General features: G+C 41.1%; 1 protein-coding gene across 2 annotated transcripts; it reads right to left on the bottom strand.

Annotated features, from left to right (window-relative positions):
• Positions 1-916: 916 nt before the first annotated feature.
• On the bottom strand, positions 917-19,879 carry pipox (pipecolic acid oxidase). 2 transcript variants are annotated; one of them, XM_077208387.1, is made up of 9 exons: positions 19,520-19,645; positions 19,399-19,430; positions 19,096-19,244; positions 16,648-16,861; positions 14,966-15,148; positions 8,591-8,743; positions 6,681-6,830; positions 3,809-3,884; positions 917-1,113 (listed from the first exon to the last, which is right to left on the bottom strand). In XM_077208387.1, exons 3-9 carry the CDS (start codon positions 19,158-19,160, stop codon positions 983-985), a joined length of 972 nt encoding a protein of 323 aa, XP_077064502.1. In that variant the 5' UTR covers positions 19,161-19,244; positions 19,399-19,430; positions 19,520-19,645; the 3' UTR covers positions 917-982. The 2 variants fall into 2 exon arrangements, with proteins under 2 accessions (XP_077064502.1, XP_077064501.1); XM_077208386.1 differs by lacking the exon at positions 19,399-19,430 and having other exon boundaries at positions 19,520-19,879.
• Between the last annotated feature and the right edge of the window lie 2,264 nt (positions 19,880-22,143).

The following is a 22,143-nucleotide window of genomic DNA, read 5'->3' as shown; positions in this document are numbered from 1 at the left end:
TATTGTTAAATTATATACGTTTCACGATTTCAATTAATTACACGTTTTTGATTACTAAAATGTTATTTACCCATTAAAATGGGAGTCCAGAAAAATGAAAACAAAATAAAACTGAATTTGGAATTTGGGAAAAAATAAAACGGATTTCATAGGGCCCTACAAACCAGCTTTTTGGTGCATACACATCACCTTCTGCTCCTTATGGTGTGACATCACGTACCAGTATCAATCCTTGGGCTGACACTGAGAAATGGAAAAAGATGCACACACTCTTGACACCTGGTTTTGTTATAGTTTTATATAGTTATATGGTTTTATATAGTTATGTTTTTTTTTTTTGGCCAAATTGGTTTGGAACAGTTGTTGAATAAACAATTGACCTGACAAATTATGCCTGCCTATATGTTTGATTGACAATTTTATTGATCACTGAGATAGCACTGACTTGGAATTAAGTTGGTTCAATATAAAAATTAAATTTGAAAAAGTAGCTTTAGATGTAAACTACTTTTGCCATATTGCTGTAGCTTAGCTTGCTACATTTCCCAGGGTGGTAGCTTCAGTGTAGTGAAGCTACATTTAATGTAGAGTAACTGCTAGCTTAGCTCACTACATTTTCTAAGTAGCTTGCCCAACACTGGTAAGATATCTCATGAAACGCCAGATAAATTTGTAGTCGAGTCAGTGTTGTTTAGTATAATTGAGATACTATTATAGTTTCTATTGATATTTCCAATTAGTTATGGATAAGGTTACGTTTAGTGGTAGGGCTAAGGTAAGGACAACATTTTTGAACAGGAAAGTTGTTCCAGGATCAACAAAATATGTCGACCCAGGAACATGTCTTGGCAAAATCACAGTGACCACCATATCTCCTTTCAGTGTTCTTGGTTAATGAATGAACATAGCACAGTTAGTCAGACATCAACATTCTGTTTTATTAATATATTAAATGCAGCTTTGTCATTGTAGGGTCTTGGACTTAAAGTGAAGATCTGGCATGGGACTGGAAACGTTTAATACTGAAAGGTGAGAGGTCGTGTGAGGGAACCTGCCCCATGGCCAATTGAGAGAGCACCTTCCCTATGATAGGGCCGAATTTGAAGCCGTGGCCTGTGGATAAAGAATGAGAGAGAGAAAAAAAATCAAATTTAATGAGAGTTGAATCATCATAGGATGGAGTTGACATTCATTCAATCCACTGGGGTAAAAGAACCACACCTCACGGGAATGTACAACGGACCTCTATAAATAGCCATTATCTGTCGTCCACGGTCTGACTCAGAAATCCTTTGTATGAGAGGGCAGAGAGAGAGAGAGAGAGAGAGAGAGAGAGAGAGAGAGAGGAAAAACCCAATCATGCTGGCATCATCACACCCGCTGTCATGGGACGTTTATTTCTTGGGTAGGGTTTGGCAAAATGGTACAGTAAATTAAGAAAATTGTTCTCCTTTATTGAAGAGAGTGGACTATCAGAGGCTTCATTATACCATGGTTCTGTACATGTATGTTTTATTTTTTGTTGTGTTAAAGAGATATATTTAGCTTAAAAAGAAAATTCTGTCATTATTATTCACCCTCATGTCACTCCATACCAATCTTTCATTCAGAAATAAGTAATAATGTACACTACTGTTCAAAAGTTTGAGGTCGGTAAGATCTTTCAATGTCTTTATATGAAGTCTCTTATGTTCACCAAGGCTGCAGTTATTTTATTTAAGAATAATAATAATAATACAGTAATATTATGAAATATTATTACAATTTAAAATTAAATTTTTTCATAATTTTTTAATTTATTTTAAAATGCAAATTATTCCTGTGATGTCAAAGCATAATTTTCAGCATTATTACGCCAGTCTTCAGTGTCACATGATTCTTCAGAAATCATTATAATATGCTGATGTGGTGCTCAAGAAACATTTCTTATTATTATCACTATTGAAAACAGTAGTTCTGCTTAATAGTTTTGTGGAAACTGTATTAAATTTTCTTTCAGGATTCAAAAATGAATAGATTGTTTAAAAGAACAGCTTGTATTTGAAATAGAAATTGAATTTGTAACATTATAAATGTATTTACTGTCACTTTTGATCAATCTGTCCTTCCTAAATAAAAGTATAATTTTTTTCTAAACTTTTGAACGATAGTGTACTTGTCTGTATTTTCCATGCAATTACAATGATCAGAGACTTTTAAGCTTCTAAAAGAACTCAACAGCACCATGAAAATATAATAAAAAGTGGCCCATATGAAATATACACTGTATTCAAAGACTTCTGAATCCATGATAGTTTTGTGTGAGAAACAGACGGAAATTTAAGTTTTATCTACTGAAAATCTTGATATTATCCATCCCTGAGTTAATGGGAGTAATAATAATAATATCTGATTCATGAACCTATAGTTAAGTGATTTTCTTTTCAATGAATCAGCTGATTAGGTTCACAAATCTAGCCATGAATCAAACTGATACGATTCTCAAATTCAAATCATGAGTGAATAATGATTGAATTTCCCTCTGTTCCTCACAAAAAACTATTCTATGACTTTAGAAGACATGGATTATAAAAACTGCTTTTATAATACTTTTGCATGTTTTTGAAAAAGCTTCATTCCTCATTTATAGTAACTGCATGGAACAGAACAACCAGCACAATCTTTAGAATTTCTCCTTTTGTGCTCCACAGAGGAAAGAATACAGTTGAGTAAATGACAGAAATAGAATTTTCACATGAACTATCCCTTTAAGAAAGAGATGGAGATGGAGATGGAGCTGGGTGATATGTTTAAAATGCACTGCATTCTTCTCCGACGCTCTCAGCTCTTGCCTTTGCGGATTGGGTGGCTGTTTGAAGTCTGCAAGGCTGCTCTGTGAGTGGATATGGTTTTGACCGGCAGATGTGCGCGTGGAGGGTCTTCTGTTCTTGCTTAAACCCCACTGATGTGACTGGGTATCCATGGCAACCGGAGGGCCTTGAGCTCGGAGATTGGCTTGAGACAAATTCCGAATGGAAAGAAGGGCAACTTCCCGCCTAAGCTCTGTAGTTTGTGTGTTTGCCCCTGAAACTGATCCAATTCGCACCCTTTAGTTTTTCCCAAGCCGCAAATACAACAGCTGCGCCGAGGGCAGGAGAGCTGCGGGAAGGCGAAGCACTGTCATTATGGCAGACAAAAAAATTAGAAAAGGCAGGGAGAGGTTAATAGTGAGCATTCCTCTGCTCCTATCAGAGTTGTAATGTATTATTAAGGCAGAAGAATATATGTCATAAATCATTAGTGCGCGATGTGCCAGAGCAATAGGACGGTACCGGTAAAGTGAGCCAGCCACACAATGCTTCCTGTGACACCTCCAAAGCAGCTCCTTTAACTGCAGACAATGCATCACAAGATGAATAGCTACACAGTGCCACCATAATACTGAATTTCTCTTCCTAACCCCTTCTTCCACCAAACGCCACTATCCGCGCTCCGTGCTGCTAACCAGCGCTTCTCTGAAGTGATTACCAGCGGAATTTAATTAGCCCCATAATTAGTCTAAGGAGGAGGTGATGTGAACAGATGGAACAAATGTCAGGTGAACCCTTTGGCCCCCTGAGAGGCGGGTTTGGTAGCACGCAGGAGCCTGGGGAGCCAGCAACCGCCTTTAATTAAACGATAAAAGACCCCCGCACTGGGGGCTTCACTTCCTGTCCTTCACCAGCGCCCTGTTCCATTCCCTCATTAAAAAGTTAAGACCTCTCTGAGTCTTTGTGACTGCGTTTTTCAGGGATGGGAGTGTACAGAGTTCATTAGAGCTCGAACTGACCTGAGAACCCAGCACCGATGATGATGTTGCCGTAGGTAGGGTGGGAATCAAGGACAAAGTGGTGGTCTGGTGTGACCTACAAACAACGAAGCAGGGGAATGTTAAACATCAAGACTAGATTGTAATTATTTCTGCAAATATTTGACCTTTCCGTACTCTGAACATGCACACGGCAGGAATTATGAGCGCTGTTTGAAATGAACTTAAAAATTGAAGATAAGCTTAAGAGATGAACAAATTGACTGAGGAGTGACAAACTTTAATTTTAACTACTTCGTTAGGACATGTAGGACACTACCGTTCAAAGGTTGTTTTGAAAGAAATTTATACTTTTACTCAGCAAGGACATTAAATTGATCAAAATTGACAGTAAAAACTTTTATATTTCTATTTCAAATCAATTCAAATGTTCTTTTGAACTTTCTATTCATAAGAGAGTGCATCACAGTTTCCACAAAAATATTAAGCAGCTCGACAGTTTTCAACAACAATAATAATAATCCAGTAAATGTTTCTTGAGCCCTAAATCAGCATATCAGAATGATTTCTGAAGGATCATGTGACACTGAAGACTGGAATAATGATGCTGAATACATGTTAGATATACTCAAACCTGATCTTTTAGATTGTAATTTTCTTTTTTCCATATTGCTATTTTTACTGTCAAATAAATGCAGCTTTGCTGAGCACGAGAGACTAATTTCAAAAACATTGAAAAATCTTACCGACGCCACACTTTTGAACAGTTGTTTTGTTTCTAAAGACACTTTTTCACTTCATCCTAAACAAATTCATTTCTGATTACTACAAACAGAGACCGGTTCAGCAGAAATGAACGAATGTTTTGATTCATTTCGAGCCACTTGTATATTTTTCCTTTGAAGCATTAAAGTAATCGATACAGTGGCTGACTGAGATGTTGTTCTGTGCTGTAAATTGTATCGAAGAAGACAGCTCTGTGCAGCATGCTTCTAGGGAACTGCTTTATAATGTTCCACTCTTGCTTTAATACTGAACTTTATCTGGGTGTGCTCACAGGCGTTCTGTGGATCTCCTGACAGAGCAGTTTATAAAGGATTTAGGTTGTGTTGCATCATCGCTGTCCTTTTCATTTTTGATGTGATTGTACCTTGCATTTGTAAGCTGTCTTTGTATTATTTTTTCATTTCACCCATCTGGATGGAAACTTTGCTTGGCCAGGCAAAAGTTAAAAACTGAAAACCTGCTTTGAGAGAATTTACTTTTTTGATGTACTGATTAAAATATCCAAAAACCACTAGATCAATGTCATATATTTTGTTGACTTGTGAACTTACATTATCCCAATTTCTTCCAACAATGTTTAAATCCAGAGAAATGCACAATTTTCACCAGTGTAACAGCTTGTGTCATTGTGTCAATGATGTCATATCCGCGTTACCCTCGATTTCCCACTTTTAGATTTTTATTAGACAGTTGAGCAACTGTTATACCTTATGGTTAGAAACTTATCATTGTTATATAGCTCAAGCATTTTCTTACACAGCATGGTTCTTATTGTTTGAATCTCTTGTTTTCTTGATTTACTGTGAGTAACATGTTTGTACTATGCCTCAGAAACAATACTATTGTGTGGCTAACATGGCATAATCAGAAAGAGCTTTATTTGTAGTAACAGTAGTACAGCATTTTCTCTGCCATACACTATATTCTGTAATTAATTGGATGCATTTAGCAACAGAAGTCATCCAGCTTTTATTAATATGATATTCCAATAGCACTGCGTTACCCCAAATATTTAATTTGTCAAATAAAGTGACCTGTATGAGTAGTAATTCAGCTCTTGCAGCTGTTTCATTAGAATGAAATAAAATAATGTGAATTTAAGTGGTCAAACGTAACTCTAACAAACTTCAAGTTCATGGAAGAAGGAGGCAGGAACCGTCAAACGTTAAAGGTAACTTTAATCTTGAAATAAACATAAACAACAGAACGAAAGGAGCGGCATCGGACGACTGTGGCATATAAGCGTAATACAATCCCTGGAGCTCTTCCATGGGACTCGAGCTGCTCCCACAGCTTCATACCATAATAACGTAAATAAAACTTTAATACATTAGCTCATCCATGAACATGATTTCTGCCTGAGTCCCATCGGATTGCTTTCCATCGGCTGTGGAGGTGAAGACGACAACTCCCATGTTTCCACACTCATTCACGACATTAAGCTACGCCTTTGTTATTGTTTTGAATGAGCGACCTCTTGCGGCGAAACTTGCCTATCTGCCTTTCAATGAGAGGCTAACACTGTGACCCACTCAGATGTGATGCGACAAGTTTCCAGCGACAAGTAATTGGGCGTCAACAAACATTAAATGGGCTTCTGTATTCAGTGTAGGCAGAGTCAGTGATTATAAGTGTCAGACTGTACGGGCTTAAGGTTTCATAATGAAAAACTATTGTCCATGTCTTCCTTTAGAGGTAGTCATTGTCTGTAGTATTGCTATGAGACACGGGTCTTAGAAAAAGAAATCAAGCATCCCACTAAATATCCTGTCATGGTCATGTCTGATTAGGACAAAAGTCCGATTTACATGAAAGAAATAGCTTTAATCACTTTTCACCATATCAGGTCATGTCTGGTTAAGACAGTGCAATTCCAAGTGTCTAGAAGTCTAAAAAAAAATCAATTTCAAACCCATGTAGAACTGAAATTAATGGCTTGGTTTAATTCCAGCAACCGTTCAATCAAATGGCATGTCAGGATAAAATATGAGCCATGCATTCAAATACGGTATCCTTCTTCTGTCCTTAAGTGAGAAAGAAATTTGGTCTGGGGCACACAGTGGCAGATCAGTGATGGCACCTAAGGACGAGCAATGAAGTCACTCACCGTGTACATGCAGCTCTCCACCACAGCGGGCACTGGCACCAGCCCAGGGAGACAGCGGGTGACGTAGCGCATGAGAATATCGATGTCGCCTCTATCCGTCTGTTTATCTCGCTCATCCGGTTCAGTCTCGCTGCCCATGTGGTAACACACCTGCTCAGACACATGCACGCACACCATGATCCATAAAGCCAAACTGACCTATGATACATTACGGATCTGTGATCCACCGCTCGGAGGAGCAGCAGATATACGTGCAGAAGGCAGGCTCCAGCGACTAGAGCAGACATAATGCATCTAACATGACACAGCCATCTGTGCTCTCCCATTCAGCCTTGCTAAGTGTGATGAGACTGAAGACTCCTACTGGGCCTTCCTGCATACTGAAACCGAGCCATTAGTACCAGGAGAACACAGACCAGAGGAGAGTGCTTCTTCTCTGCTTCTGTAAAAGCATCAAGGACCGTGTATCCATTCAGAGAGCTATAGAGTCACTGATGTACTCGTTCTCTGAAAGCTCTCTGAGTGTGGATGTGTACTGTATTGCTACATGAGGGAATTGTGGATTAATTAACAAAGGATGAAACACTATGGTGTTGAATCTTTGTGGCTTTTTTATGAGACGTGGGCAGGCGATTACAGTAATGCAATGGTCTGTGGTACATTTTGTTATGGTGGTTTAGAGTAGGTTATATCTATTGTTGCCAAGGTGAAGTGCTTTTTTAAATTAAAAACATGGGACAAATAGAAGAGCAGGCTTAGGGGACATTCACACAGAACATGTTTTTGCAGTTAAAAACACAAGACACAGGTCAGTGGAAAGAAAAAAACACCACAAGGTCTTGAGATAAGATTTTTAAAAGTTTAACAACTTTTAACTTGAGAGCCACATTTTTCTGCAAAAGATGTGAGACGCGAGTGCAATGGTCAAACACGTCCGTCTTGCGTGTCTACATAGAAAACAATGGAAAAGTAGCGCGGTGCAATAAAAAAAAAAACGTGTTCTGTGTGAACGGTCACCGTGATTTTGCCAAGTAAGACATGGTCCTGGATCAACATATTTTGTTTATCCTGGATCAATATTCCTGTCCCAAAATGTAGTCCTTACCCAAACCCTACCCCTAAACCTAACCCAACCCATAACTTTTCCCTAAAATCAGAGGGTAATGATAGGTAAATGACACTGATATTAAAGTACTCCCCCTTGGTTCTAAGCCTAAACTTGACATAAACTGTAAACTTATCCCTCAAATCTGATTGGTTAATTGGAAAGTTGATCCAGGATCAACAACGATGTTGATCCAGAAACATGTGGTACTTGGTGAAATCACGTTCAACCTGTGTGAACGGTCCCTAAAGATGTGGTTTAAACTGTATTTTGACCTTTTTGTCCATTTCTTTTTTTTTAATGAAACATGTCATGGACAGGAACCAGGTTTTTTTTATTTTTTTATTATAGTCTTAGTAGTATTAATAGTATTAATAGTATTAATTAATATTTTAAATTAGCTTTTACTTTTATATAAAAAATTTTGTTCATTTTAGTGATGTGTTTTTGTTGCATTTTTATAATTTTTAAAAAATATATATTTCTATTTGCCTTTAATTTATTTTTATTTCAGATTTTAGTACTTCAACTTAAACTTATCTCAGATATCTCATTAGCTAATTTTCGTTTTAAGTTTTTTAAGTTGTTCATGTCATATTTATATTTTATTTCAGCTTTATTTCATTGAATGGAAACTATTATTAATAGTTTTAGTTTTAGGAATCTATAACAACACTGACAGGATCTGGAATAACGCAAGCCAGACTTCAACCTGAGCACCACAAGCTAGATAACCACTTGGCCATGGCTCCAACCAAACCTGTTCTTTAAAAAAAAAAAAAACAGCAACCCTGCTGTCACTCACCTTCATTAGTCCTGGATACTCATTGGACGGGAGGCCGTAAATGTCATATTCCCCCTCTTTCGGCTCCATCTGTATAAAACATGGAAAACTTTGGCTGACACTATAGGTGCCTGGGATCTTCTCCTTCCAGTAGCATACGTTAATCTTTACAACCTGCACAAAAAGAAATGACCCATATTACAGATAAAAAACAGCATGTAAATTAAAAATGAATATAAACGCTGATATTGAGCTCACATCAGGGTAAAGCTCAGAATATTCCAGCCTGTCTTCACAGTCAGAGACCATAAAAATTCACCAGTGCAAACATTCATTGCTCATATATTGTCGTGCTCACCCAAGCGCAGACTTTCAAGCCTGTGCTATCCTGAAAAATGCAATTCCAATTCTAGGTCCAATTCGGAGTTTAACTAACACAGAGTACTTTTCCCATCACTTCTCTTGTGGCGTGTGACACATAAGAGATCTCTGTGGACTGGAGACTCTGGGAGCTGTTTATAGGATTGGCAGGTGAGTTTAAGGTGGTTTCTGTACATTCACAAATAACTCACTTTTCATTCTGCCCAGGGGTGTAATCCAGATAAATCTATATGTGGCTGTGTGTTTCACAAGCTATGGCTGGTAGTCAATATGCTTTATATATTCCCACGCTCACATTTTTCAGAACTTGGTTTCCAAAGCCAGACATTTCACACTGATATATTGTTCCATAATGCCTTGCAAAGGAAAAGAAAGAAAGAAAGAAAGAAAGAAAAAGAATTATAGGTGAGAAAAATTAAATGATGGATGGATGGAAGAAAGGAAGAAGGTGAATGAACAGATTGATTAAGTAATTGAGAAAATGAATGATTGAACAGATGAAACAGAGGGTAAGTAGGTGAAGAAAGAAATATAACAACTGGATGGATGAAAAGATGGTTCTCTTACGAGAGTATCTCTCGTACTGCGTAATATCTTACGCTATGGGGAAAACCTCTTTTCCACGAGATATTGAAGCCAAAAATTATCCTTTAATTTTGATTAATGTAAAACGCTGTGCGGCAGCGTGCAGACATAGGCAAGACGGCTCGCGCGCCTATTGGCTGCCCTGCGGCAACAGCAGCAAGCCTATCGAGAGAGGCCATGCGTGACGTGACATCCAATGGGGGTGCTTCGCGCCCATTTCGTCGCGTCCCGCCAGAATAGGCGTGGCCTTGGCCTATAAATATGCTCGACAGGCTGATACAAACTGATTTTCAACTCTTCAGCGAAGAACTACTGCATCGCTGGATCCGGAGTGAGAAGCCGCGCCGTCTGATTGTAAGCCTTCTGCGGGACGAGCCTTCGAGCCTGAAGTCGCTGGCCTGCACCTCGCCGCCTTCAGCCGCCATACCTGCTACACTTTCCGGCGTTCATATCCTTTTCACTGCTGAGTGTGTGTTCGCCGCTGCGACTCACACTCTATCTCTGTTTCTATCTGTTCTAAAAGAGCAAGCGTCTTTTTAAAGATGCAAAGATCCTGCGGCTCGTGCCGAGCCACACTCAGCGACGGGGACCGTCATGTCATCTGCGTTTCCTGCCTGGGTGAGGATCATGCGGCTCTCGCTCTCGTCGAGGGCAGATGCCCTCATTGCGAGCTAATGCCTATGGTGACTCTGAGGACTCGCCTGGCATCCTTCTCAGAGCCTGCACTTCAACCCGCTGCGACGCCGCGCCGTAAAAAGCGCCGCGCTCAGCGCGTTCCCGAGCCCTCTCCTGCCCGCCTAAGCTCGCCGGTTCGCCCGCTAGCTTCGCCGGCATCGCTCGAGTCACTCACTGATGGACAGTGGCCGCCGCCTGCCACCGCTTCCGCCATTGAGATCGACGAAACAGCCGAGGCTTGTTCTATCCTGGCGTCGGACAGCGAAGATTGGGCGAGCTCTGTGGACCTCCCCTCCGCTGTTCGCGAGCCTTCCGGGAAAAGAGCGGGCATTGAGTCTGAGTTGATGCGTCTGCTCTCTCAAGCCGTCGACAACCTCGGCCTCGACTGGGAGGCGCCCGCGCAACCCCCGCGCAACCGACTGGATGGATGTTTCCTCAAGAAGGACCACGCCCCATCACAGTCCAGACCTGCGCCTTTTCTTCCTGAGCTTCACGAAGAAGTCGCGAGGTCTTGGAACGCCCCCTTCTCGGCCAGAATGCGTACATCTGTCTCTGCTGCATTCTCCACTGTGGACGGTGCGAAAGACAGAGGGTACCTTTCTCTTCCTCCTGTGGAAGCAGCGGTAGCATCACATCTCTGCCCGCCCTCTGCTGGACGGCAAGCACAGACGGTGTTGCCATTTAAAGCCTGCCGAGTGACGTCAGCCATGCACGGTCGCGCTTACACCGCCGCCGGGCAAGCTGTGTCGGCACTACACACAATGGCCATCCTGCAGATCTTCCAGGCCGACCTTCTCCGAAAAATGGACGAGGAAGGCGTGGGATCGATCAGCGTTGCGGATTTAAGGAGCGCTACAGACCTGGCTCTTCGCGCCGCTAAATCTGCTGCACAGGCCGTTGGGCGGAACATGGCCTCTCTCACCGTGGCTGAGAGACACCTATGGCTAACGCTGTCTGAAATGACGGATTCGGAGCGCTCTGTGTTTCTCGACGCGCCCATTTCGCCAGTGGGCCTCTTCGGATCTGCCGTCAAAGATTTCGCAGACAGATTCCAGGAGGTTCAGAAGACATCGCAGGCTATGAAGCACTTCCTCCCGAAGTCACGATCAGAGCTCATAGAACACAAGACCGCATTACTCGAGCATCTCGAGAATTTGAGTCTCGCAGTCAATTGGGCGAAGAGTTCGCTGTCTCCCAGCCAGAAAATCTCCTTTCTGGGAACAGTGATGGACTCGCTGTCAATGACAGAACGTCTGTCGCAGGAGCGAGGACTGAACATTCAGCGCGCCGTGAAATCCTTCCGCCGTGGCTCCATAGTCCTGCTCAAACGGTTTCAGAAAATGCTGGGCCTCATGGCCTCGGCATCTTCAGTACTTCAGCTGGGCCTGCTTCGCATGCGCCCACTGCAGTTATGGCTGAAAGCACGAGTTCCGCCCGGGGCTTGGGCCGCTGGTCTGTTTCGCCTCAGGGTCGACAGGAAATGCGTCTCGGCTCTGAAACCTTGGAAAAAAGCCGACTGGTACCAGTCAGGCGTGAGTCTGGGGACTCCCTAGAGTGTGATGGTGGTGTCCACGGACGCCTCCACCTCGGGATGGGGAGCGCTGCTCTAGGGCAGACCGTTCTTTGGCCAGTGGTCAGAACGGGAGAAGCTCCTACACATAAACTGTCTAGAAATGCTGGCAGTAGACAACGCGCTAAGGCGCGTTTGTCCCCAGATGAAAGGCCGCCACGTCTTAGTCCGGTCGGACAACATGTCGGTGGTGGCGTACATAAATCACCAGGGCGGCGTCAGGTCCCGAGGCCTTTACAGGCTGACGAAACGCCTCCTGGACTGGGCTCAGCACAACCTGCTTTCACTGAAAGCAGCGCATGTGCCTGGTCACCTGAATCTGGGACCAGACAGACTGTCCAGAAACAATGTCCCAGCAGGGGAATGGTCACTGCACCCGCAGACGATCCAACTGCTGTGGGAGATATTCGGCAGAGCGCAGGTGGACCTGTTCGCGTCCCAGGAAAACGCTCACTGTCCGAACTTTTTCTCCAAGAGCAGGGACGCGCTGGCCCACGTATGGCCCCGACGCCCCCTCTATGCTTTTCCCCCCGTCTCGCTCCTGCCTCAAGTGCTGGAACGAATCAGGGAAAATGGATGCCCAGTGCTGCTCGTGGCTCCGCTATGGACGAACCAAACCTGGTTCCCAGTCCTGATGCAGCTGACCAGCACTGCCCCGTGGCCGATACCGGTGAGGAGAGACCTCCTCTCTCAGGCAAAGGGCTCGATTTGGCATCCTCGCCCGGAGTCATGGTCCCTACATGTGTGGGCCATCAACGGGTACCCGCTAACCTCCCGGAGGGAGTGTTAAACACGATCACGCAGGCTAGGGCCCCGTCTACTAGACGGCTCTACTCCTCGAAATGGTCAGTGTTCTCTACCTGGTGTCAAGCTCAGGGCTTTTCACCCGTAGACTGTGGGGTTACGGAAGTGCTCTCCTTCCTTCAGGAGCTGCTGGATAAGGGTAGAACCCCGTCCACGCTCAAAGTATACGTGGCGGCCATAACGGCGTTTGCAAAACCGACGTCTGGCCAGTCACTGGGGAAGAACGACCTCGTCGTGCGATTCCTCAGGGGAGCTCGGAGGCTGAATCCTTCCAGACCTCCCTCAGTCCCTATGTGGGACCTTTCTACGGTTCTGGAAGCCCTGAAAGGTGCCCCATTCGAGCCAATCCATTTGTCAGACATGAAGCACCTGTCTTTCAAAACGGTATTTCTTGTGGCTCTTGCTTCAATGAAGCGCGTGGGGGACTTACAAGCGCTTTCAGTAAGCGCGTCCTGTATTGAGTTTGGGCCTAATGACTCAAAAGTCATACTCAAACCAAGGCACGGGTACGTGCCAAAATCCCTCAACACACCGTTCAGGGCCCAGGTTATTTCCCTGTGCGCCCTCCCGGTGAACAATGAGGAAGCGGATGCTAATCTCCTTTGCCCCGTCAGGGCGCTGAGAGCTTATGTGTCCCGCTCGTCTGTCTTCAGGCAGACCGAGCAGCTCTTTGTTTTGTTTGGCGGACGCTCCAAGGGACTGGCCGCATCAAAACAGAGCCTATCCAGATGGATAGTCGATGCCATAGCGCTGGCTTACACTTCTAAGGGCCTGCAGTGTCCTTTGGGTGTCAGAACGCACTCCACGAGAGGCGTGGCCTCTTCGTGGGCGTGGTCTAGTGGGATTTCCTTGCATGATATCTGTATGGCGGCGGGCTGGGCCTCTCCGTCTACATTTATAAGGTTCTATAACCTAGAAGTTCCCGCCTTACAGGCCAAGCTGCTGTCGGTCTAGAATTCATTACTATCTGTCCCGCTGCGCCGGCGCAGAATGCTGAGTTTTGATTGAGTATCGCTCGCTGATCGATGGAACAGCTCCATGGGTGTTGAATAGCCCGTATTTTTGCCCAGTTCAGGCTGAACGCGTTCACCCTGTCTGCGGGATATACTGTTGACATAACTAGCTCCTATGGGATGCTATTTCGTGGGGAATGATGCTGGTAGCCTCTCTTCTCCGACTCTCTGTGAGTCTACGGTGATTATGCACTATATGAGCCCCGGGCTACTGCCCTTGGGACTTTGGTGTCGGATCCCAGTACGTACGGCGTCTTACATTGTGTTCCCCATAGCGTAACATATTACGCAGTACGCGAGATACTCTCGTAAGAGAACGTACTCGGTTACTAACGTAACCTCGGTTCTCTCTAGAGAGGGAACGAGTACTGCGTATCTTGCCGTGCATACCACAGCGCTGGTTCGCTTCAGCGTTGAAAACCAGTTTGTATCAGCCTGTCGAGCGTATTTATAGGCCAAGGCCACGCCTATTCTGGCGGGACGCGACGAAATGGGCGCGAAGCACCCCCATTGGATGTCACGTCACGCAGGGCCTCTCTCGATAGGCTTGCTGCTGTTGCCGCAGGGCAGCCAATAGGCGCGCGAGCCGTCTTGCCTATGTCTGCACGCTGCCGCACAGTGTTTTACATTAATCAAAATTAAAGGATAATTTTTGGCTTCAATATCTCGTGGAAAAGAGGTTTCCCCCATAGCGTAAGATATTACGCAGTACTCGTTCCCTCTCTAGAGAGAACCGAGGTTACGTTAGTAACCGAGTACGTTTTCATGGATGAATTAATGAAAGCTGTAATGTTCCTAGGTGAGTAATTAATCACATAAGAAAGAAAGAAAGAAAGAATGAAAGGAAGAAAGAAAGAAAGAATAATAAAAAATAAACTATGTAGGTGAGAAAAATTAAATGGATGGATAGAAAAAAGTAACTAGTAAGTAAACGAGAATGAATGAGCAGATGAAAGGTTGAAGATAGAAATATAACAAATAGATGGATAGATTAAAAAGAAAGAAGAAAAGGTGAGAAAATAAATGGATGGATGGATGGAAAAGCAAATAAATGAAAGAATGAATGAATAAATTAATTATCAACATAAAGAGGGTAAGTAGGTTAAGAAAGAAATATAAGAAACTGATGAATGGATGGATGGATGGATGCATGGATGCATGAAAAATGTATGGAATGGTTGAAATAAAAAAGAAAGTGGGTGAGTGAGTGAGTGAGTGAAAGAAAGATGAGTAAATAAAAGAATGAATGGATGGATGGACAAAATAAAAGGTAGGTAGGTGAATAAATGAAAGAAAGAAAGTAGCTGAATGAATGAATGAATGAAAGGGTGAGTAAATGACCGAAGAATGATGACTATATGTATGCACCTTGAGTGGCAGCTGCAGTCCAGTGTGTGTCAGTAGTCTGTTTGCCCAGGCTCCAGCTGTGATCACCAGGTGTTTCCCTCTGTAGACTCCAGAGCCGGTGGTTACAGTGACCACAGCACCAGGCGTAATGTCAATCACTTTCTCCCCGTCCTTTATCACACCCTCACTGGACTGAAAGAGTCTCTGAGAGAACACACAGACCAACAGCACATGCAGAAGCAGTCAACCTGACTACAGGATGTTCAACTTTACTGCATAGACGAAACTTCTTCAAAACAGCTAAGACAGAAAACCCTAATAAGAGCAGTGAGGAGAGCCTGGTTAAAATTTAACAGTGGCTGAGTTTGAGACAGAGAGATGTCAAGGGGGATCAGTTAAAACAGGAAAAATATGGTCAGATTCGGGCAAGAGATAATAGAGTTTCCTTAGTGAGAGCCAATAGGGAGCTTATCACTGCACTCTGTGGCTGCTGTAGGCAGACCTTATTGAATCCAGAGAGGCATTGTGCATGGCCATATTCCCTAGATAGGGTGTAAGGAGCTTTTAACAAGCAAGTTTTGCAGCCATATCTTATCTTTGAGAGCTTTAAAAAGCACAGTGAAGGCAATACTGAAGTACAGTTATGTACATAAAGAACATTTCTCACAGTGAAAGTTTAGTGTCTCACACACTAAGAGATTTATTTCCACAGTACACTGAATTTATTTCACACCACTTGAATTGCGAGCTGAGCACTCTTATCTAGCAAACAAAACAACAATTTGATGAATAATAACAGTATTTATCATAAAAAGAGAATCTAACATGTCAAATAAAAAGCCTACACTTGAAATTATACCCGAAAGTCATATCATGTTATTCTTTTTCAGTTTGTATGCCTCTTTTCCAACTGCTACAGTGAGCTAACACTGATTCCGTGGCTCCCATGAGGAGAACATTTCAGTGATACTTCTATAAGGATGTGATAAAACACAATCGGTTTAAAGCGGGGTTTTGGAATGGTAGCAAATGTATTCATTTTGCATACATAATTAGATGAGCATCTGATAGTTTTGAGCTGCCAAGCTAAATATAAAATTGACGTGTGACATTCCAACAGCCTCCTCGAGATTTTTTAAATAAATATTTTAATAATATGATTCACTAAAACAAGAAATAAAAATCTCATTTTACACTACCGTTCAAAAGTCTGGGATCACTAAGATTTTTATGCTTTTGATAGAAGATTTTTACGTGCAAGAATACTTTATTTAATGAAAATACTGTCAAACACTGTAATTTAATGAATGTCATATAATTAAATATTATTATATTTTAATATATTTTACATTTTATTTTTTCAAAGCTGAATTTTCAGCATCATTACTCCAGTATTCAATGTTACATGATCCTTCATCATTCTAATATGTTGATTTGGTGCACAAGAAACATTTGTTATGATCAATATCGAAAATAGTTGTGTTGCTTAATATTTTTTTGTGTAAATCATCATAAGTCATGATATCATAGAAAGTTCAAAAGAACAACATTTCTTTGAAATAAAAATCTTTTGTAACATTATAAATTATATACTGTCACCTGTGATCAATTTAATGTGTGCTTACTGATTTAAAGTATCAATTTCTTGCAAAAAATCTTACAGACCCTGAACTTTTGTACAGTAGTGTATATGATCAGCTGACCTGTACAGCTCGGAGGGCTCTGTCCGCATACAGCACACCAGCAAAGGTGTCTATCAGTGCTCCGTTCCCGTCGGTGAGATTCACATTGGGAATGTGCTGGCTGAACTCCTGCTTCTCCAAAACCACTTTGGGAATCTTGTGGCTTTGCATCGTGGCCTGTAGGCGTGAGAAACCCTCGCTGTTCTCTGGACCCATAACCAGTAGGCCTGTGCGCCTGCGAAGAAAAGTGCATAACTCCATGTTGAACAGCTGCACCTTGATTTAGGTGGAAATGCTTTGGGCATGTGTAAATTGTGCAAAGTGCCGTATGCGCCTGCTTTTGATGCAGGTGTCTTAATGTGAGGAGTTATGGCACTATGGATGAGAGGTTGGGAACACAGATTTTAAATCAAAAATGTGTGATAGATGGTCGTGCTGTTTTCGATGGATACTGTTTTTCAAGGCCTACTTCATCTGCCAGCCATCATGATGCATGGGCAGCACGAGTTCACAAGTCCAAGTCATTCATCAGAGATTTTTATGACTGAATCCCCCACTGCGTATGTGTGTTTGATTTGGAACACTGAAAGAAGGACTCCATGCAACATTTGTCTATGCCCTTGTCCCTAATAGCAAAAGGGGCAGGTCACGTAATGGTGGGGCAAGATCCTTTCTGAGGTAAATTAGTGTTTCAAAGATGTATTTTTAATTTGTCATTTTAAAACTGACCGAATCAAACATGCATAGAATCATTTCCTTACACAACCTTAAAATTGCCGGCTGTTTTTAACTACCTCTAATCCTGTCTAGTTAGGAAGTCTGTAATGGCAGAATCCTCATTTATTTTGATCTTCGTTGCACACTTTAACTAAAGCTAAATCTATCATTGTGCTGTCTGTCACAGCTTTATTATGAATTTTGACCTTTTTGGCAGCTCTCTGGGTAAAATAACAGTTGGTGGTTCAAGCAGCTGGAATCCCATCTATTGTAAAAAGAAAATGAATCAAAAATAAGACAAACTACTGTATATTTCAATGAATTCAATACATACTATGACTAGGACTATTTATAATAAAGCATCTCTAAACTGTGTTCTAATTGGTCTGTTGCATAATAACCTTAACTGGCAAACTGTATAGCTATAAAGGTGTGCTATTAATCAATAATCCTCAGAAAAAAACTGATTTTAAAACTGATTTTAATGTGTATACTATTCAAAAGTTTGGGGTCAGTAAGATTTTATACTGTTATTCAGCAAGGATGCATTAAATTGATTAAAAGTGAAAGTAAAAACAATTATAATGTTACAAGATTTCCATTTCAAATAAATTCAGTTCTTTGGAATGTTCTATTCGTCAAAGAATCCTGAAAATGTACCAACAGTTTGCACAAAAACATTAAGCATAACAACAATATTAAGCAGAACAACAGTTCTCAACATTGAAAATAATAATAAATATTTTTTAAGCAGCAAATCAGCATATTAGTAAATTGATATCTGAAGGATCATGTGACACTTATCAAAATATATTAACATAAAAACGCTATTTTATATTGTAATATCATTTTACAATATTACTGTTTTTACTGTGTTTTTGATCAAATAAATGCAGCCTTGGTGAAAATAAGATACTTCTTTCAAAAAAATCTTATTGACCCCAAATGTTTAAATGGTAGTGTGTATTTCCATTTAAGATAATGTTGCCACATGCATTTAAAAAGAAAATCATTAATGCCGGTCTTAAATGATTATCGCAAGCCACTTTGTTACATTTACTCCAAGAAATTATACAGAATTATTATCCAAAACCCCACTTTGCTTAAAAGTGTTTTTAAACTTTTGGAAGGCACTGAATGCTTATTCCAATGGCTTTTGTGACAGACGCATCCAGCGTAAACGACGTCTTTGCATGACTAGTGAAAACTAGTCCTGACCAAACCAGTAATAACAACTGCCACTCATTTGGAAAGCAAGTGCCATCTAAGTAGTGCAAATATCTATATAGGAAGAAAAGAACAGAACAAATCCGGCATTCTTCAAAACCTTCCACACATTTTTCAGTCCCTGCCCAGCAGTTTCTGGGATGCTCAAGGGCACAGGTGGCCTCTCATCAGGACCCATCCGTCAGAGAGCTGAGATGAATAGCGGCGACTGATTCTGCATCAAGGCTGAGTGGGCTTGATCCACTTGTGATCCATTAGACCTCTGTGACACTGGAAAAACAAGTGTGCCCCACGGTCTGCGGATGATGCTCAGGGACTAGACTGAAAATGCTCCTTAAAGATAAGGTGAGTTCAATGACAAGGTTAGAAGTACTTTACATCGAAAACCTGGCATAGCACTCACCATAACTTTAAAGGAGCATTTTCAGTCTAGTCCCTGAGCATCATCCGCAGACCGTGGGGCACACTTGTTTGTCCAGTGTCTACATGTTGCATAGGAGTTAGAAAATGTGTACACGCACTCACCTGTACAGCTCAACACCTGCTTCTTCCTCAAGCTGAGCCCAGAGATCATAGCTTTCCTGCATCATCTGTATGTAGAAATATTCCTCATAGGCTTTCCGTATGATCCTGGTCTGGCCATGAGAGCTCCCTCTGGAGTGGGGCAGAACAAACTGGGGAAAAGGGGGAATTCGAAGAACACTATAACACTTCTGGATGTGCATTATCTTGTTTCAATAATAACAATAATAATAATAATAATAATAATAAAAACCGACCACAACCGTCGAGTCCAAATGTTTTATGCAATAATTAATGCTGTCTTACAATTGTCTTGCTGCTTTGGGTGAGTATTCTGCCTTGAAATTATAAAACAGGTACTTTTCTAACATTTGTTTAATGCTGTCATTTGGGAATGAATAAGTCTGCAAATCATGCTGTAACCGACCTGCTCCAGCAGTAGAGTTTTCTGCTGGTTTTTGGCCAGCTGATAGGCAGTGCAGGACCCCTGGATCCCTGCGCCAATGACGATACAGTCGTACACTTCAGACGACATTTCTAGCTTTAGTTCTCTCTCATGAGATTCTTCTGACACACAAACACTATGAAATTGCCGTGACCTACTTTTTGTAGTAGTTCAAAGTTCTCCGGTTTCACTTATGTAACCATGATCAGCTGAATGTTAGAACCGCCTTCTGGGTTTATAGCACACACAATTCTTAGTGAATGTTTTTTCACCAAAAAGTTAATTCAAAGAAGTCGGACCGGTGTACGTCATGGCGTAATGACGCCCAATACATCGCGATGTAAAACTTTTCCAATATTACATTTGGATTGGAAAAATGTTTACATAAGCAAGGAAAAATGGTCAGTGAGATTTAGGGGAGGAGCCACCCAAATATTTGCAGCAGCGGTCCCTCAACCCGACCAAATTCGCTTCAATTTTTGCTAGCAGTTCAATTTTGCCTATTGTTCATAATTGACCAGAACAAATGGAAATTATAACAATTGTTAAATCTGATAAAAACACAAATTCATCCAAATAAAATAAATAGTTATATTTAAAAAATACAAATTTATTGAAAAATAAAAATAAATTTGACCCCAAACAAGCCAACTGAACATCAGTGCTCAATGTACATAACATTGTGTCATAACAACTTGCCCTGAGCATGTATGTCAAGACCCAAACCGGTCACCTTTACAGGGGTCATCGGATGCCCATTTTCCACAAGTTGGTATGATTATTTTGGGTCTTCATGTAAAGTTTGTAACATACTTTGGTTAAAATTTCTCAATGGTTGTGTAAAACAATACCCTTTTTACCTCTTCAAAAACAGCTCTGTTCACAGTGACCCGTTTCGGTGCATGTCTCTTTAAATGATAATGAGCAACAACGTTTTGGCATTTTGAGGATTAAAAAAAAGTGAATGGATTTTTTTCATTGCATGGTGATTGTGTCCAAACATGGCAAAGACACATTTATTTGCAAATACCATATAATGTGTATTTTGTATCCGATGACCCCTTTAAAAGCAGTTGGAGAGTTTTTGAATGCATCAAAAATAATTTAGCACGAATTTGGCTATACTCCTCAACATCAGCTCTCACTGTCTTTGATCACAGGCAAGAGATATCGTCCAGGAATCGTAAAATCAAAATGCTAAAAAAAATAAAATAAATGAAGATGTCAGCAAACCTCATTCATCAGATCGTGCTCTTTCAACTTCCACTCCGTATGTGCGCGTGTTGTCTAGTAACGAACGTGCCTGCAGCGGGAACACATAATTTACCCGGAAACAACTAATTCTAATTTCTGATTGGCTGGTAGCTAGCATTTAACTCTGTATAACTCGAGACAGATGCTATGAACTCGGCAGAGAACTTCCCTCCGTTTGCCTGCGTCTCGTCCATTAATTGTATAGCGGGACAAGTTCCCTTACTCCTCAGCCTGAGAAATACAAGGTGCGGCGTGTGAGCGTGTGAACGGGTTGAAATGCGTGTTTGAGACTTGAGAGCCCTGCAAATGTAATGTCCTCCAGGCTCCAGGAGACCAAGGAGGACTGCAGCATCTGTTTGAAGAACATTGTCAATAAAAAACAATATATATATATATATATATATATATATATATATATATATATATATATATATATATATATATATATATATATATATATATATTATAATAGTTTTTGATTAATGAATTGCTGTTATACTCTGGCATTTTTGTAAAAATTTTGAATTCCGCTGTACTTTGTTCTATTAAAAGACGTGTGTTTTTATTAGAATCAGGATCAGCAAGAGCTTTACTCAAGGAATTTGTCTTGATAATAATTATGTTTATTGTAATTTCAGTTTGTTTAACCCTGATTCAACTAATAAAAACGAAATAATTTAGAACCTAAACATATTGTAGGCCTACATAATGCAACAAATTCTTGGCTGAAATTGTTTTGCAGGTTTTAATAAATTACTATTTATTTAAACCAACTATGTTCTGTATGATTGTTGAAAAAAGTATCGTAATCTTAATCATTTCGTCAACATATTTCCAGTACACTACCAAATTCATTCCAAGACAGTTCTTATTATCCGCGCACTCACATATCAAGTTGGGCTTGCCTTGAGATGCGCACGCATCGATTCGGTCCGAAATCATTCAGACAGTTTTTGAATCAGTTCAACATATTCATTGAAAATGAATCTCATTGGGTCGCAGTTACATACTTGTACCTGCTGTAATTCGTTATAATATGGAAGTAAAATAATGCCAAATGTTTTTGAAACAAAAAGCCTGTTGAATTGTACTCCTTGAAAAAATATGCATTGCATTAACCCTGCTTGTATTTTAATGCATTGTATTTTTAGGGTTTGCATTTTTATGGTCTGTAATTTAGCATGGTTGAATATTTAAGCTGTGAATATTTCAATTCAAAACATTTCAAACACATTTTCATTAGTAAAATTGCAATAATCCATATTCACCTTTCATATTTCACTTCCAAAATATTCAAACTGATTAAAAATACAACCTATAATATTCAACAGGCGGTTTTCGGTCCATTTTAT

This window comes from Siphateles boraxobius, unplaced genomic scaffold (genome assembly GCF_051911475.1).
Source record: "Siphateles boraxobius isolate OS27281-9 unplaced genomic scaffold, OSU_SipBor_1 6, whole genome shotgun sequence".
In the NCBI taxonomy this organism is placed as follows: Eukaryota; Metazoa; Chordata; class Actinopteri; order Cypriniformes; family Leuciscidae; genus Siphateles; species Siphateles boraxobius.
This window is presented reverse-complemented; position numbering and strand designations above follow the sequence as displayed.